The sequence below is a fragment of the Asparagus officinalis genome, chromosome 3 (genome assembly GCF_001876935.1).
Source record: "Asparagus officinalis chromosome 3, Aspof.V1, whole genome shotgun sequence".
Lineage (NCBI taxonomy): Eukaryota > Viridiplantae > Streptophyta > Magnoliopsida > Asparagales > Asparagaceae > Asparagus > Asparagus officinalis.
Genome location: NC_033796.1, coordinates 44912959 through 44930889, shown reverse-complemented (window position 1 = coordinate 44930889; position 17931 = coordinate 44912959). Strand labels below are relative to the sequence as shown.

The 17931-nt window shown below is 35.3% G+C and overlaps 1 protein-coding gene across 1 annotated transcript; it reads right to left on the bottom strand.

Moving 5' to 3' along the window:
- On the bottom strand, positions 4174-17931 carry LOC109833990 (uncharacterized CRM domain-containing protein At3g25440, chloroplastic). The gene is made up of 5 exons (XM_020401876.1): positions 17884-17931; positions 12608-12730; positions 12262-12538; positions 5878-6279; positions 4174-5278 (listed from the first exon to the last, which is right to left on the bottom strand). The coding sequence occupies exons 2-5, from the start codon at positions 12664-12666 to the stop codon at positions 4403-4405; spliced, it is 1614 nt and encodes a 537-aa protein (XP_020257465.1). The 5' UTR covers positions 12667-12730; positions 17884-17931; the 3' UTR covers positions 4174-4402.

Genomic DNA, 17931 nt, shown 5'->3' with positions numbered 1-17931 from the left:
GCCCCATGTGGAATAGCCCCAAATACGCATAGTATTTGCGACGAGGCCCGAATTGACTCTTTCAGAAAAAATGCCCAGCGGAAGTTACTATCTTGCCCTCTGATGGGACTGAGCTGGTTAATGTGCCCCTCCACCTTTACAAGTTTACTCTCCCTCTCTTTCTCTCTCTTCCACCTAGCACCTGTCATCAAGAACTCTTTCATCTTCTAATCTTCTGTACGAATCTTCAAACGTTTCTAGGGTTTTCGCCGGAGAAAAATGTCGTCGTCTACGGGAAAATCCATAGTTACGACTACGAGTCGGGCACCGCAGCCGAGTTGGAAAGAAAAGGCGCTTCATCTGCGGTGGCCCAGCACGGAGCGAAAGCTACGCGAATGGCTACGAAAACCCTAATCGAATGCAAAAGGAGAAAGCATTACAATGGCGAGCATCCAGAAAAGGACGGACCACAATTGGCTGGTCGTTAAACCAACGAACCCCCCTCAAATAAACAGTAAGGTAGTGACGCCAACAGACATGCAGATGTAACCAATATGTTAGCAGCTGTAATCTGCGAAAGAGCAAGCCAGATTAAGGCCAATATGTAGTCAGGCTTTGTCCAAGAGCAAATTTATACCAACGTATAGATCTAGTTTAAGTCCAATGTTAGTTTCTAATATGAGTCCAATGTTAGTTCTATAAATTACGTGTTAGCTTATTTTGTTCCCGTTAGTGCTACGTCTAATATGTTTCAGTATGTCTTATTGAACGTACAAATCGGAAAAATTTTTTGCCGGAAAAAAAATTTGACTCTAACAGGCTCAGCAGAAACACTAAGGTTCAACGGCCATATATCGGGGCTTATTCTATATGAAGCCCTTGCCCGAAATCCGTCAGTGGCATATGGGATGCATACTGCGGTTCTATATTTTCGCACTACTTTTGTTTGGGGCTCCTGCGGTGATCGGCCTTGAGTGCTGTCTGTGCTTTTTCGATAGAGTATAACCACCTTTTGATATACCTGATTTCAAAAAAGTGGGGGGTATGAAAAATGTTAGTTTGATTGCGAATTGGTCGTCCACACCATACAATTTCCCAATTTATCGGGAGGAATAAGAACATATAGGGGACTCAAGAGCCCCAGAAGTTATGGCTGGAATTACTTCGCTAGCCGGAGGAAAAAAATCAGAAACCACCAACGTAAAATCTTTTGAAGCGGCTACTTTGAACGGCTGTGAATCTTACAAAAAGCGGGATATCGAGGATTTTGCTTGCTACAATTTCGGATAATTCCCAGTCCAATGCTCTATGATATGGAGTCCTTAGCAGGGGAAAGTATTCCATCTTCCTCTTTTGTGTTTTGGGGCAAAGTACAAGGGGGCTAGTCACACGAAGTTCCCACTTTTGGGGCCTGGACACATTTTTCCCAAAATCAAAAGCAAGAAGATGAATACCAAAGAAAAAGAGTAAAAAAAACTCACATTTTCAAAGGGTTGCGCTCACATTAGAAAGTCTATTTTCTTTTTAGTAGCATCAAACAGAGGTTTGTATTTCAAATAGCTAGTAATCAGAACTTAAACATGACTGCAATGCTAAATGGTTATCGAATCAAAGTAAATCTAAAAAAATTAAAAACTAAAGCCAATGGAGATAGGAGATCTATGATTACCTTATCAAGATCATAGTTCCCAAACATGATCACCCACGCGTTCTTTCGTATGGATATGCCCGGATTGGGCTTGTGCAGTTGTACACCATTGTCCATCATTGCCCCTCGATGACTCTTCAAATCAACAACAAAAATTAAAAATTAGAAGAAAACCCAAATAACTGAAAGTGAGATCACGAAAAATAATTAGAAGCAAAATTATGACATCCATCAGATAAAAACTTTTCAACTAAAAATTCATATCCAAAACTCGTAGTCTAACAAAACCCATATAATGAAATTAAAAAAAAATTGCTATAGGTAGCGCCTCTCAAATGACAAGTTGATTCGAGTAGGGAATATCTCACTGCCAGATTTGCTTGATGGACTTTGGAGCTTCCGAAGGCTGATGATAGCATATTGGCGAGAGAAGCTAAACCTTGAATTGACTTAGGGGCTGTTTGGTTGCACACTTTTTAAGAAAACTTTTCTCAAAATATCTGATAATGGTAAATTTGTAATTAAAAGTTTTCTAGAGATTTCTGTAAATTGTGTTTGGTTCAACAAAAAATTTACAGAAATATTTTCTATAAAATATCAAAACCTACCAAATTTTACAAAAAACAATTTCCTCTCAAAATGAGATAAAATCACCAGAAATCTGACACATACCATATTTAATTAAAAATCTACCAAATCTTGTTATTTTCTATAAAGTTATGAGCTATTTTCTTATTTTGAACCAAACAAGCAAAGTACAAAAAACAAGAAAATTGGTACTTTTTGATTTCTCAAAACTTTTCCTATAATTTTTTTAAGAAATACAAGGAAATCATATTATAGGTGAAAAACATTTCCTATAATTTCTAGAAATTGAACCAAACACTCCCTTAGATGAAAAATGTGTTTGGAAGATAAATTTGACATTAAGTAATAAAGAAAAAAAATATTCCTAAAAAATAAACAAGGATATAATGTAGGCCATCAAATTAACAATTTTAACTATGGAAAGTCTGAGAGACAGGTGCCTAGTAATTAAATGTTTGAGTGAGAGATATTATGGATCATATAAAGTTTTTCTTGAACTCCCTCTTTGAAAGGGAGAAGAATGATTTTCAATTAAAATTCATCTCCAAAACTCCTAGTCTAACAAAACCCATATAGTGAAAATTAAAAAAAAAACTTCTTGCACCAACACTTCATCACGATTGCGAAGATGTTGTTTTGTTGAAACTTCCACTAACTACTTATCCTTATTGATTGTCACGGTTTCCTTAAAACCTAGAGCAGATTCATGGCCGTGAATTTTTCCCTTTTTCCCATGTAAGTTCCGTGGAGATATAGAAAGAAAAATTTCGAAAACATCTCTTTCTTTCTCGTCTAATTGAATCCATCGAAGCGGTTGGTTTCCTTCTTGAAGAAGTGAACCATTGGTTTCATTCTCTATAAGAGATATTCTATTTAGTATTGCAGCTATGAATTCTCTATGCCTAGTGATTGTGTTCTCCCCTGAAGGATATTTCTCATGACTTAAACTAACTTTCCTCTCAAAATCCTCTAACTGCAATCAAAACCAATCACCATAACTGAAATTAATCACTGAAACTAAAACATAACCATAATATTCTAAATATATAGAAGAAATTCTCCTTTATCACCTGCCATTTTGCAGTCCAATAATAGTATGGAGCTCTTTTCGCATTTCGTCCAAAATTTCAGGATAAAATCCATCATTTCTTTCTCTAAACCACATCCTATACGTTGATTCCATTGCGAACAAACAACAAATATTTAAGGGGGAAAAAATCAAAATCTAAAAGTATCAGGATAACAACTCTCAAAAGCAAAACAATCAAACACCTAACAGGCATCCAATCAAATCCCAAAATCTAAATTTTACAACAACCCACATCTCATAATCGCAGAAATTACACAGGAACAAAGGCCCGGTAACATTCAATCAAAGAGACACCCTAAACCACCCACAAAAATCGAAATTTCAAAACGACCCAAACCGTAAAACCCACGAAAGTATTCCATTGATCGAAAGTACTGATGACAGCCATTATCAAAGAATTCCTCAATGCTTCATTTCAGTAGAGAAGCAAACCAAAAAAGAAGCTTAAAAGGGGGTTTAGAAATCTCTTCTCTGATTCTAATCTAAATTGCTCCTTCTCTGATTCTGCCTCCTCTTTTCTATTTTCTTACTCTCCCAATTCTACTCCTCTGTTATCTTCTATTTCTCAATCCTTGTGTAATAAACCATTGTTGGGCGCGGAAATTGGCGTGGCGCGGCGTGGTCGAGGAAATGTTAGTTCTATATGTTACTTCTATAAACTCCTTTTGTAAGTAACTTCATCATAAATTCATACAATACCAAACTGATCCTAAATCTCTCTCTCTCTCTCTCTCTCTTTCATTACCATTATGTAAGTTCTATATGAAATTAAACTAAAATATTTTACTTGAGTTGTGCTCTAAAGTTACCTTGGTACCGAGAAAGAAAATGCTAGCGTTTCTCATTGCACAACAGCAGCCAGGTTCACTGATCACAAGACACATTCTACAGTATCAGTTCTCTCTATTCCAAGATTTTCACGCATCATATCCTGCAGCAAAGCCAATGCGGCCATGAACATAATTACAGCCCTGAAATTTTTATGGTCGTTACAAAGACAGAATAATTTCCTTCTTAAAAAAAAGGAATGTAGGCTGCAGAAGCCTCTCCCGTTTTCAAAAATATTCCATTTACACGATATTCGCAATTATAAATATCTAATCGCTGTCCCAATTTTCATCAGTATCTTTCTTCTTAGATTTGTCCACCATACTTCTACTCTTACCTCCAGCGCCAAATTCTTCTTCATCGCTGAATTCGCTACCGCTATGGTAATTGTAGTTATCGAGCTTAGGCGCCTTCTGTTGATCTTTCTCATCCTCGGATTCCCACAACCCATCACCCTCTGAACCACCAAATATTTCACTATCAGATTCATCCCTCACTTTATTCAATTTATCCCGATTTTGCCTTTTAAAAGTATCATCCTTGTTCGATTGGGTGCTTGCCAATTGAATGTGAACATCTTCATCTGATTCATCACCAGAATCCTCCTCTGATTCTCCTGAGATATCATCACCACTGTCCCATTTTCTTATATTTGTTGCTCTCTGCTTATTCCCACGGCTACTATGACGGTCCTCTTCAGAGTATTCACTCCTCCAACGAGGATTCCTTCCCCTATTCATTCCTGCATCTTCTTTGTCCCAATACCGAATCTTAGTAACCTCCTCTTTCTCCGCAGCTTCCTCTGCCGCCCATTCTTGATCAGCTGCATCCTCTATCTCTGCAATGAAGCGGTCGAGCTCCTCTTGGTCACTATCCTCAGGAGAAAGATCATCTTGTATTTGGCCATCAAGAGCCCCCTCCTTTGAATCATCTGCAGCTGTTGGTTTTCTGTCACCTCTGAAGACATAAGGAGTCCCTTGTTTCTCATCAATGGCCCTGAAGAATGTAGAAGCTACTCTTTGGATGCTCGCCATGGCGATAGGATCCTCTGGGTTGACTCCCTTGCGGCGGAGCTGCTGTTCTATTTTTTTGATGTTTAGCTTCTGAGAGTCGAGAGCTTGCTCAAATCTTGCTTTGAATAATGCCTGCGTTTCATGATTTTTACGGTTCAAGCAATCACTTGACAATTACTATAAAAAGATTTATGGACTCTACAGAGACCATCCATGATGATTAAAATTGGCTTCAACAGCTTTTACATATATAGATCTACCTATATACATATAATGTGCATGTGCTTGTACTTTGTAGGTGTATAGTTTTTAGGGTTAACTGTGGATAGATCCCCAGACCTACTGTCCAATTGCGGCAGATGGACCCCCTGTTGTTTTATTGTTTGAGATGGACCCGTTGTTCTATTGTAGCCAGTTGGGGACCCCTGACTGGAATTTTTTTTACTCTTTTATCCTCGCAGAAGAACTGTTTTTAGAACAGACCTCCTGAGGCTAAAAGAGTTAAAAAATTCAGTTGGGGGGCGGGGGGGTGTCTACTGCAATAATATAATTCAATTCATGTTGTCTAGCCGCAATAGGGTGGTGGTACAGGGGTTCTATCCTTAACTAATCCTAGTTTATATAAGAAACATGTTTGTACTATTCTAATTGATTTCAAGTCAGGTGGATGCAATCTCTGCCCTACTAGTCATGTTTCTAATGAGAGTGCGATGGATAAGAGCTGCACGCACCTTCCTTTTAGTAAGAGTATTGATAGGTATCAGATTCTTTGGCTGTCGATAGTTCCTTCCACGAAACATAATAATTGTTTTCACATTATGTATATTAACCACAACTCCACCACTTAGTCTAGCAAGCATAGTTGCCATCTCCTTAATTTTCTCTTTTGGGAAGTTATCACAACAAACTTGCACAGTCTCGTGGAATTTCCAATGAAGATGCATGTTTTGGACAACCCCTCCAAAGACTCCACGAACTCCAACAGGGACATAGTTTCTGTTTCTGAAGCCGATTTTCTTGTATGCCTGAAGTTGTTCAGGAGTTAGTAGCTCAGGATCATGTCGAGGTGCTGGAAGCTCTGGCAATTCATATTTTTTAAGTTTTTGAAGAAGCAAAGCCACCTTTTTCTTAGCCTGCATGTGCAAAAAGCAAATGTAAAAATAGAGAGCTAACACTAATAGCGTGGAACATAGCATTACCATTTTATATTAAATAACCTTCGTCACAGCACTAGTTCAGCTTTTTAAAAAAATATATGGTAAGCTAGTTCAGCTTTTTCTGAAGAATGTATAGTAAGCTGGAAGCCAGAGAATTCAAAAAGTGTATGCCACTATACATCCATGACCAAGATTAGAGAAGGGGTTTCAAGAATTTGTCCTTAAAAAGAAAATTCTAAAAGAGAAACAAATTGTCATAAATCTCATCAAGATGACAGTTTGTATACAATGTCAATCGCTTCACAAACCTCAATCTTAGAGGTCATATTTACATTAGTGATGCATTACTTGTTCATGTTTCTACAAAACAAAGTGAGATAGATCAAATTAAGCACAAGTACATAGTACTATCATAATATAATGTGAATTTCACATGAATCGCATATATTACATACTCGCCTTGGATTTCAAGTATAAACTAAGGAAAGGTTAGGAAGAAAAAGTGCCAAGACACAAGTCGTACTAAAGTCACATAATATGGTAGAAAAGTTGATTATATTTGTAATATGATAAAAAAAAAAGGGACATTAAATGTCTAAGTTCACATGATTCTTCTTTCACATTTTTTTTCAATTATCACCCATAACATTGGAAAAGAAAAAGCAGAAACCTAACGATATTTTGTGCATATTATTCTGTCAAGTCATGCCCATTTCGATAGTTTCTTAAATATTCATCTAGGTAATGATATGGATACAACATCCTTCAGTAGCTGGTACCAAAGGCTTAACAGAATAAAGTAAACACTATAATTTTTTGAGGGTTAATTGCGAAAAGGCCCACTGTAGTATTACCCTGTTGCAAATAGACCTCCTGAAGTTCTACTAGTGTGGATAAACCCCTGTACTATTTTCCCAACTGCAGATAGACCCCCTTGGTGAACTTTTCTGACTCCTTTAGGAGTCAAAAAGATCACAATTGGGGGTCTATCTGCTACAACAGTAACCTCGTCAGTCGTCATACCGATCTCTTCCCTCTTGCAAAATAACTCGACGGCCTACGCCGGTTTCTTCGCCTGAATGGACTCCGAAATCATCAGCATAGACGCTCTTTTCCGGCATCTTATCTAATAATTTCTTAGCAATTCCCATTTCCACCCTTCCTACGTAATAATAATAATCTCATGCTCATCTCTACTGTCGAACCACATCAAAACAAAGGCGCACAAATTGAATTGATCTCAGCCGTCCAATCACAAATGGCACCCAGAATCGGTTTAATTAACTAACACAATACGACTCCCATAATTACAAAGCAACCTACCCACCCAACCAAATTTCTCTCCTTTGGGATTTTGCGAAAGTCAAGGTTGAAGAAGAAGCAGTGAGAGAGAGGCAAGGGGAAATTTTCTATCTTTGATCTTTAAATTTTCAAAGCTTAGGATCCCTTATTAATTATGATTATGCATTAGTTTATTATCTTATTCGTACGGTGACTTTGATTTTGAATGTAGATATTTGAGTTGTTTCTGGTGATTAATATCGTTATAATTGGGAACTAGGGTTTATGATTTCACCTACTTGCATGAATTAGGGTTCATCGCATTATATTTCTTTTTTGTTCTTCTACCAGTTCCTTAATAAATAGGAAATCCTAGCAATTCTCCTAATTTTCATTGATATTCTTGAATAAAATAAAATAGTTAAAACAGTTCAAACCTTGGAAGTTTGGTTGATGGAATTAAAACTCCAATCTGTATCAAATCCGCATATTCCGTAGGCAATATGTTTGTTGTCAAACATAATCTTTGATTAAGTTTACTCTCAATCATAAATTTTATGGTCCTCTTTACATTTGCAGTTTGAAATATATTTCTCAATGTCGACCCACCTGCAAAGGAGTGTATGAAACCCTTTTAAGTTGTCTATTAGAACGGTTTAAGAGTACTTGAGTTAGAAAGATGCAAGGTAAGAGATACAGGGGAATATATTCTAGTGCATTAAGATAAGGTATTATGGTCTTGAAGTTGATTGACTGTTAGTTTATCTACATCCAATTGTAGGGTCTCATAAAGCAGCTAGATAGATTTTTAAATTCCACTTTGAAATTTTTGAGTATTTATTGAAGATGACCACCTTCTTATGTGGGTCCCTCCTCTACGGCTCTACGTTAAATATGATAGATAGTTAAGCATACTTGATTGAATGTAAATCGATGATACGTAGTAGAATAGAAAATATGAGAATAAGGGTATTATATTCTGTGTTGTCTTGATAATAAAATTCTAAAGACCTGTAAACTATGAAAAATTCATTGCATTATACAATTTGACAGCTTCCAACCAAGGTTTTAAATATCGGATATCGGGGAAATATCGGATGGCCAAAATTCATATCAGATTGCGGATATCCGACGATGAACGTCACTACCCAACCCACAGGAGTCCAATCGACGTCGATGAACGACTGAAGTGAATCGACAAGCTACGTGAGCAGACAGGATTTCGGAACAACGAAGACTCGGACCAATCGGAAACCCGGCAATGTTCATAAAAAGGACAACACCCTCCGTGCCTCAACCACTCTACAGATAATCTAACCACCGAAACGGATCGAACTCCTCGTCAAGCATCCAACGCACCCAGAATCACTCAAATCCGAGTTCGGACGAAGAGTTTACAGGGAAAACAACCGAATCACCTCAAACGGAGTAAGGTTTTAAATATCGGATATCGGGGAAATATCGGATGGCCAAAATTCATATCAGATTGCGGATATCGGGGAAATATCGGGGATATATGATAAATATCAGAATGCCATAATGAATGTTTGCATACATAGTATAATGCATTAAAATGCAATCTCAACATATGTAATGAAATTTAAGCATACAAAATATGAATAATATATGTTTAGGATCACTAATCAACCTTCTAAAACAAACAAAAGTGCAAAGCAACGTTGCAACATTCGATCTACTTTTTTAGGACAAAATGTCATTTGATAATGGGGAAATCTTGATATCTTGCCAAAAAATTCCAAACACGATATATTATTTTGCAACAAGCTATATAAAAAGATATATTGGTCCACATATCGGCTAATATGTCGGCCATATTGGGGATTTATCACTCAAAATAGCCAAAAAGTGGTAAAGGATATTTAAAGACCATATCGGTTGCGGCAAGCCCTGTAAAAGGATATATCGGGGGATATATCGGGCCATGTCGGGGATATTTAAAACAATGCTTCCAACTTAATTTAGTATGAATTTTAGCTGTGTGAGTTTATTGTATGCCTTAGCTTTTGTCACGTGCACTGATATTGATATATTAGCTGCACTCATGAATTTATGCAGCAAACATTGAAATCATGAATTTATGCAGCAAACATCGAGTACTTCAAAAGTGTAACGTACGATTTTTTTTTGTTAACCTTACAGCAAAATTTTCTATTATGAACCCAACCCAAAAAAACTAAAAGAGAGAAAAGGTACAGGTTGGGTGTTTTCATATGAAAGTTACATAGAAGATGATAAAAACGCACGATATGGGGAAATGACTATATATATAATATATAAATTAATGATTCACATGAGATCAATTATCTATATTGTTTTTCTAGTCACATGCATTGAGAATTTAAATTCCTGGTTTTTGTGCCTCTTTCATTATCTAGATTATAAATTGGAAAGCCACTCATTTTTTGAATTGGATATGTAAACAACTCTTTCAAATCGTAGTTATTAACCGGTTTGGGTTGAATAAACCGGACGCTCCTCCAAAAAATCTAAGTGGGTGTGAAGTGTATGATATATGTTTTGAAAGCCTATTACATGTGTTTTAAATTAAAACACGTATTGTATTATATAGTTAGACACATTTGAATGTATGTATGCATATATTACCAAGGAGTGTCCGGGAAGTGTTAGGTATGGGTACATGAAGTGCCAGCTATGGGTACCGCTGCATGATAGAAGTGCCAATGCAACGTAGGTGAGTGCTAACCCCTTTTTGATATAGTTTGCAACAGTCTGGTTAGGAGTCATCATATCACATTCATATTATCACATTAAATACTTTTTGAAGTGTTTGGACTGTCGACGCCTACCTCAATTATTCTTTGTGAATGATGTCAGGAAACAAGAAATTTTAGGGTTGCTATATAAATGTGCACCAGAAAAGCTGCATAAGCATTCAAATTAGGGCGGGTTAAATATGAACCATAGTCTATCCTTTTGTATGCTCTCCAATTAATTGTGCCACCTTAAGATTGTGATGTTGATCATCTTAGTCTTGTTAAGCTAGTTTAGCTTTTTCTGAAAAATGTATTGTAAGCTGGAAGCCAGAGAATTCAAAAAGTGCATGCCACTATACATCCATGAGGTACCAAGATTAGAGTCAAGCATTTTTCCTTAAAAAGAAAATTCTAAAAGAGAACAAATTGTCATAAAGCTTATCAAGATGACAGTTAGTATACAATATCAATTGCTTCACAAACCTCATCTCATAGGTCATATTTACATTAGTGATGCATTACTTGTTCATGTTTCTACAAAAAAGGTGAGATAGATCAAATTAAGCACAAGTACATAGTACTATCATAATGTAATGTGAATTTCACATGAGTCGCATCTATTATATATGCGCCTTGGATTTCAAGTATAAACTCGCAATGGAAAGGTTAGGAAGAAAAAGTGACAAGACACAAGTCTTACTAAAGTCAAATAATATGGTAGAAAAGTTGATCATATTTGTAATATGATCACAAAAATAGGACAATTAAACATCCGAGTCCACATGATTCTTTTTTCACCTTTTTTTCAATTATCACCCATAACATCGGAAAAGAAGAAGCAGAAACCTAATGATAATTTGTGCATATTGTTCTGTTAGGTCATGCACATTTCGATAGTTTCTTAAATATTCGTCTAGGTAATGATATGGATACAACATCCTTCAGTAGCTAGTACCAAAGGCTGAAAAGAATAAAGTAAAGAAAAAACTTTTTAAGGGTTAATTGCTGACAGGCCCACTGTAGTATTACTCAGTTGCAAATAGACCTCTTGAAGTTCTACTGGTGTGAATAAACCCCTGTACTATATTCCCAACTGCAAACAGACCTCATTGGTGAACTTTTTCGACTCCTTTAGGAGTCAAAAAGATCAACAATTGGGGGTCTATCTACACCAACAGAGCTACGGGTGGTCTATCTGCCTCTATGAACTTTCTTTTCACACTCTTAGACTAAAAAGATTCGCTTTGGGGATCTGTCTGCATAATTAGAATTATAGGGGGTCTATCCACAATTAGGTGATACTATAGGGGTTCTATTCACAATTAACCCTTTATTATATTACTATCCAAAGATCAAGGAAGTACCTAATAGTTCTCCTTATTCAGGAGCTTTAATGGTTGAAATTTCACTCAAAGTTCAGTGTATGACATATACAAAGTGTTCTGTACATCATAATAGTGACTAAAAAAGTAATAAGCATGCATCAATTCAATGGAGAACCCTTAAATGACTAGTGTATAAGTCATATTATGGACGAAAAACATGCTTTATTTTGAAGTCAACTTTGCATTTTGCATAAGGATTAGAAAATTTCGATAATCCTAACAAAGAATAAATACATTAACATGAAAATAGCAAACGAGTGTAACATAACACAGATTACTTAAGATACTATAACTATTATATTACTTCTACCTTATGGAAAGTCAAAATAGCAATAAATTTAATAGTGTAACCAAATGTGACAGGTATCTGGCAACTCAAGGACTTTCAATTAAAGCGATGCGTCAACTAATTAAGAGGTCTACAGGGCACGGAATGCATCTTTTCTGAATTTTTAACAAAATGAAGCGACATTTTTCTTTCAATTAATACACATTATATAGAAGATCATCATCGTCATCCAAAATACATATAGAAAATGAGAAAAACAAGAACTTACTCTTCTTAGGTTATATATCAACCTCTCTTCTTCAGTCATCAACTTCTTCCTCAACTTCTTCGCGCGCCTAACCTCCCTCATAGTTTTCCCTGTTTCCCTCCGCATTCTCTTCTCCACTTTGCTCCGCATACTTCTCCCTCTGATCGTCGACATCATCCGAATCCCACTAACCGAGCCAAACAAAGGCACTTCATAAGATCTAATTCCACTACCATAATCCGAAATAATCGGATTCCTACCCTCCAACTGCAAAGGCACCTCCTTCCTCAAAAAACCCCTGGAGCGGTCATCAGAAAATCAATTAAAAATGTCTTTTTATACAACAATGAATTAAAATCAAACTAACCTATCATAAAGAGGCAAAATCTTCAAAAATTGCCTCTGAAATCTCCTAGCTGCCCACATTTGGACAACCTTATAATCAGAATGAAGCTATACAGAAGCTCATGATGAAGGATTCCAGTGGAAACTGCATCAAAAAGAGGTGCAATTTTGAATTAATTAACATGTTTTAGTCCAAACCCACCCCATAAAATGATGTCAATCTGTGAATCCTTTTAAGTTGGAAATCTCAAATACAAGAGGTAAACAATAAAAAATAACCACACTAAAGGCATAAACTCATGAAAGAAATGAAATAAATTAAAAAAAAAGGGTAAATAAAGCCAGAGTCTATACCTCAAAAAGCTTATGGAGTTTGGCTTGGGATTTTAACAGAAGAGGAGGAAGAAGAAAAGGAAAGAGTGGGAATTAGGTTCTCAATATCGGTACTAATTGGGCTGAGTCTCATTGCGATTTTGATGAATAAGATTATACTCGTATTGTTTGATGATCCAAACCTAGCCCACCTATAATAAACGTAATTCACAAAACCCCCTAATGTGAGTTGTAAAATACACCCTAAACTTTGAAAACTATACTAAACCCATGAATTTTAGGCAGTTACACATAATGCCCCTGACTTTCGAAAATGTTCCACGAGTATTGAAATTTTGATTTTAGTGGGTGGTTTCTGGTGTTGTTGATTGAATGTTAGTGGGTTTTGGTTTCTGTGTAATTTCTGCGATTATGAGATGTAGGTTGTTGTAAAAATTCAATTTTGGGATTTGATTGGATGCCTATCAGGTGTTTGATTGTTTTGCTTTTGAGAGTTGTTATCCTGATACTTTTGGATTTTGATTTTTTCCCCTTAAATATTTGTTGTTTGTTCACAATGGAATCAATGTGTAGGATGTGTGTTAGAGAAAAAATGATGGAATTCATCTGAATTTTTGGATGAAATGCAAAAAGAGCTCCATACTACTCTTGGCACTTCAAAATGACAGGTGATAAATGAGAATTTCTTCTATATATTTAGATTATTATGGTTATGTTTTAGTTTCAGTGATTAATTTCAGTTATGGTGATTGGTTTTGATTGCAGTTAAGAGGATTTTGAGAGGGAAGTTAGTTTAAGCCATGAGAAATATCCTTCTGGGGAGAACACAATCACGAGGCATATAGAGAATTCATAGCTGCAATACGAAAAAGAATATCTCTTATAGAGAATGAAATCAATGATTCACTTCTTCAAGAAGGAAAACAACCAGTTCGATGGATTCAATTAGACGAGAAAGAAAGAGATATTTTGAAAATTTTCTTTCCATATCTCCACGGAACTTACATGGGAAAGAGGGGGGAAATTCCAACCATGAATCTGCTCAAGGTTTTAAGGAAACCGTGACAATCAGTAAGGATAAGTAGTTAGTGGAAGTTTCAGCAAAACAACATCTTGGCAACAGAGATGGAAGTGCTGGAGCAAGAAGATTTTTTTCTTTTAATTTTCACCATATGGGTTTTGTTAGACTAGGAGTTTTGGAGATGAATTTTTAATTGAAAATCATTCTTCTCCATTTCAAAGAGGGAGTTCAAGAAAAACTTTCAATGGTCCATAATATCCCTTACCCAAACACTTAATTACTAGACACTCGTCTCTCAGACTTTCCTTAGTTAAAATTGTTAATTTGATGGCATACTTCATTTCCTTGTTTATTTTTTATAAATATTTTTTTCCTTATTACCTAATGTCAAATTTATCTTCCAAACACATATTTTTCATCTCTGTCAATTCAAGGATTAGTTTCTCTCGCCAATATGCTATCATCAGCCTTCGAAAGCTCCAAAGTCCATCAAGCAAATTTGGTAGTGAGATATTCCCTACTTGTATGAATTTGTCATTTGAGAGGCGCTACTTATAGCAAAGATTTTTTTTATTTTCACTATATAGGTTTTGTTAGACTAGGAGTTTTGGATATGAATTTTTAATTGAAAAGTTTTTATTTGATGGATGTCATAATTTTGCTTCTAATTATTTTTCGTGATCTCACTTTCAGTTATTTAGGTTTTCTTCTATCTTTTAATTTTCGTTGTTGATTTGAAGAATCATCGAGGGGCAATGATGGACAAGGGTGTCCAACTGCACAAGCCAAAGCCAGGCAAATCCATACAAAAGAACACGAGTGATCATCTTTGGGAACAATGATCTTGAGAAGGTAATCATGGATCTCCTATCTCGCTTGGCTTTAGTTTTTATTTTTATTTATTATTATTATTTTATTTTTTTTACTTTGGTTCGATAACACAATTTAGCGTTGAAGTCATTTTTAAGTTCTAATTACTAGCTATTTGAAATACAAACCTCGGTTTGATGCTACTAAAAAGAAAATAGACTTTCTAATGTGAGTACAACCCTTTGAAAATGTGAGTTTTTTTTACTCTTTTTGTTTGGTATTCATCTTCTTGCTTTTGATTTTTAGGTCGAAATGTTTTTCCTACAGTTTACTATTAGTCTCACATATAAGTTATTGTTTGTTCCTAACCTTTTTTCCTATTTCTGATTTAATTTTCTCAATGTTTACTATTATCATCATAGGTTTCATTCTTTTGAATTTGCCTACATATTTGGTAATTTTTATTTTCAAAAATAAATTGATTGTATTTTCTACTTTTAGGATGACAAGCCATCTAACGATGAACAATACTAGGTCCTATATAATGCAAATCAAGGGCCAAACAATTAACTAGAAATGGATTTGCTGCTTCACTTAGAAGCGTGTATATAATATGACTATAGATGCAAGGCTATCTTGAATTTCGTATGTAATTATTAATATTCTTCATTGTGATGTTCGGACCTCTGGTGATGATATAACTCAAAAATTTCTAGCCTTATGTTTTAAAGTTTGTACAAATTTGGATTCATATAATTAATACTTACATTTGTTTGAGCTAAAGCTGCCAAAATGTGATTATCAAATGCGTTAAAATATTCACTCGATTTCAGAGAAACATATACACAAGTTAGTCATTTTAAGTTTTAATTGCTAAGAATTTGATGTGTAAACCTACCTAGGTTCTTATGCTATTGTAGGAGAATTTGTTAACATGAGTTCAGCCTTTTCACTTGATTGAAATTCTTGATCGATGCTTCGTTCTACAACTGATTTTCTCTTTTTATCACAAGTGCTCAAAAGGTGAGTTTTTTTTTCTACTCTTATCATTACTTTTCTGCTTCATGTTTAAAATTTAGTTAGAATTTCTTCTTTATGGTTTAGTTGTTGACTAGCATTGGTTTCTTAATCCAGAGTTTCTCATTATTTGTTATTAATCTTCTTTATTACATTCCTTGATCTAATTTAATTAGCAAATGTGTTTTACGTTGCGGATCACTGTTGAATTTTTTTGAATGAGGTTCAAGAAATAAGATCCAGAAGTTGTAGGTTTTTTAGCATGTTCTATAACGCTACATGCATGCATCATGTAGTTTATGTTGCCAATGTTCAATGTTTTCATGTTCATATTAACTCCTTAAATACGTTCTAGCATCCTATATTTTACTGCTCTTAAAACTCTGCAAAGAAATATAAACATATAAAATGCGCAATTGTTATAGGGAGAAATTAAGCTATGAACTTGCCTGTGATATAATTATAAGTCTTTTTCAAGATTAAAAATAATATTTGATATGGCTCAAAGAAACTTAAAGCATACAGGAACAAGGAGGAGAATGATTGTTTGTTTTAGAGACGTGTTTGAGATCTACAACTAATGTTTTTATGTTGTTTTATCAAAGATATATGCATAGGCTGAGTGATGGGGGGATCCAGGGATGTAGTGAATAATATTAGAAGGTTTATGAAGCATCAAGAAGTCAGAACAATGCCTGGTGGGAGTACGATTTCAGTCAATTGAGAGATAGAACAGTTGTTGCTAGTCAAATCGATCGTCCAAAACTGAAAGAAATTTGCAAGAAATGGAACGAATTGGTGAAGAAAATGAGAGCAAATGGGTATGTGTCGGATACTTCTGTTGTGATGCTGGATATGAAGGATGGGGGAGGGGAAAAAAAGGAGGTTTTACTTCCACACGGTGAGAAGCTGCCTTTGACTTATGGATTGATGAATACTTCACCAAAATCAGTAGGATCATGAAGAATCTGAGGGTTTGTAGTGATTGCCATAAAGCTTCCAAGTTGATATCAGAGATTGTAAGGAGGCTGATTTTATTGCTTTAGGAATGGGTTATGCTCTTGTAAAGATCACCGGTAACTTCATAAGGGCCTAAAATCTGTAGAAGACTAGTCTTAAGATGAATGCAATCACCGGTAACTTCATAAGGGCCTAAAATCTGTAAAAGACTAGTCTTAAGATGAATACAATCGCACTCATATGTGAAATACATTCTTTCTGGGTTTTTTCCGTTATCTCATACATACATATCTTCTATTAATTTACCAATTTAAATCAAGTTCAATCATCAATCATCAATGATGAATTTGATTAGTGAATGTTCAACCAATTCTCTGTTTTCTAACCTTTATTCTACACTAGCAATTTTACCCCACACATCAATTTATATTCAAATCAAGAGTATGATGAATGCTTAGTATTTACTTTCCCTGCACTCTCAGAGGCCTGGCATCTGCATTTGAGCATTTTGTTCCTAAATTATTAACCGATGTCATCACTAATATTACATATTATTTGTCAATGTATACATTTATGCATGGATACACAATCACATGCACCATAAGGGGGTCACGAATAAGAGCCAACTTAGTTTTGTTATATAAATGAAAGCTTGTATTAGATAATCTGGCAATAGTAGCTCTCATTGAATGATGTTTAAATTAACAGTTTTTCCTTCATCCTTTTTGACTCAACCTCCCACTCAGTCTCCCAAAACTTACAAATTCCCACAGCAAAAACAATGCCAATCTTCATTGACCGCAAACTCCTCCACAATGTTATAGGAGAAGCTAGGCGGACTAGGCGTTCAAGCCGGGGCCTAGCACCCTATTTTAAATTTATTTAATTATAATAATTCACAAAAATATGCATTAAGTTCATATAAAATTGCAAAAAAACATAAAATAACAAGCTTAGATGAACGTAGATTAACTAAACTGAAGTTGAACAGTGAATAAATTTGAACTAAAATTGAACAGAATTAAACTAAAATTAGAAACAGCGGATAAAATTGAACAAGATTAACTAATTAACTAAATTAAACTAATTAATTAAACTAAATCAAGCAATATTAACTATTTACTAAATTGAACAGTGAAAAAGGATGATAACGTTACCTGGCTTCAAAAGAGAAGAGGCAGGAGAATCGGGATCACTGGCGGCTG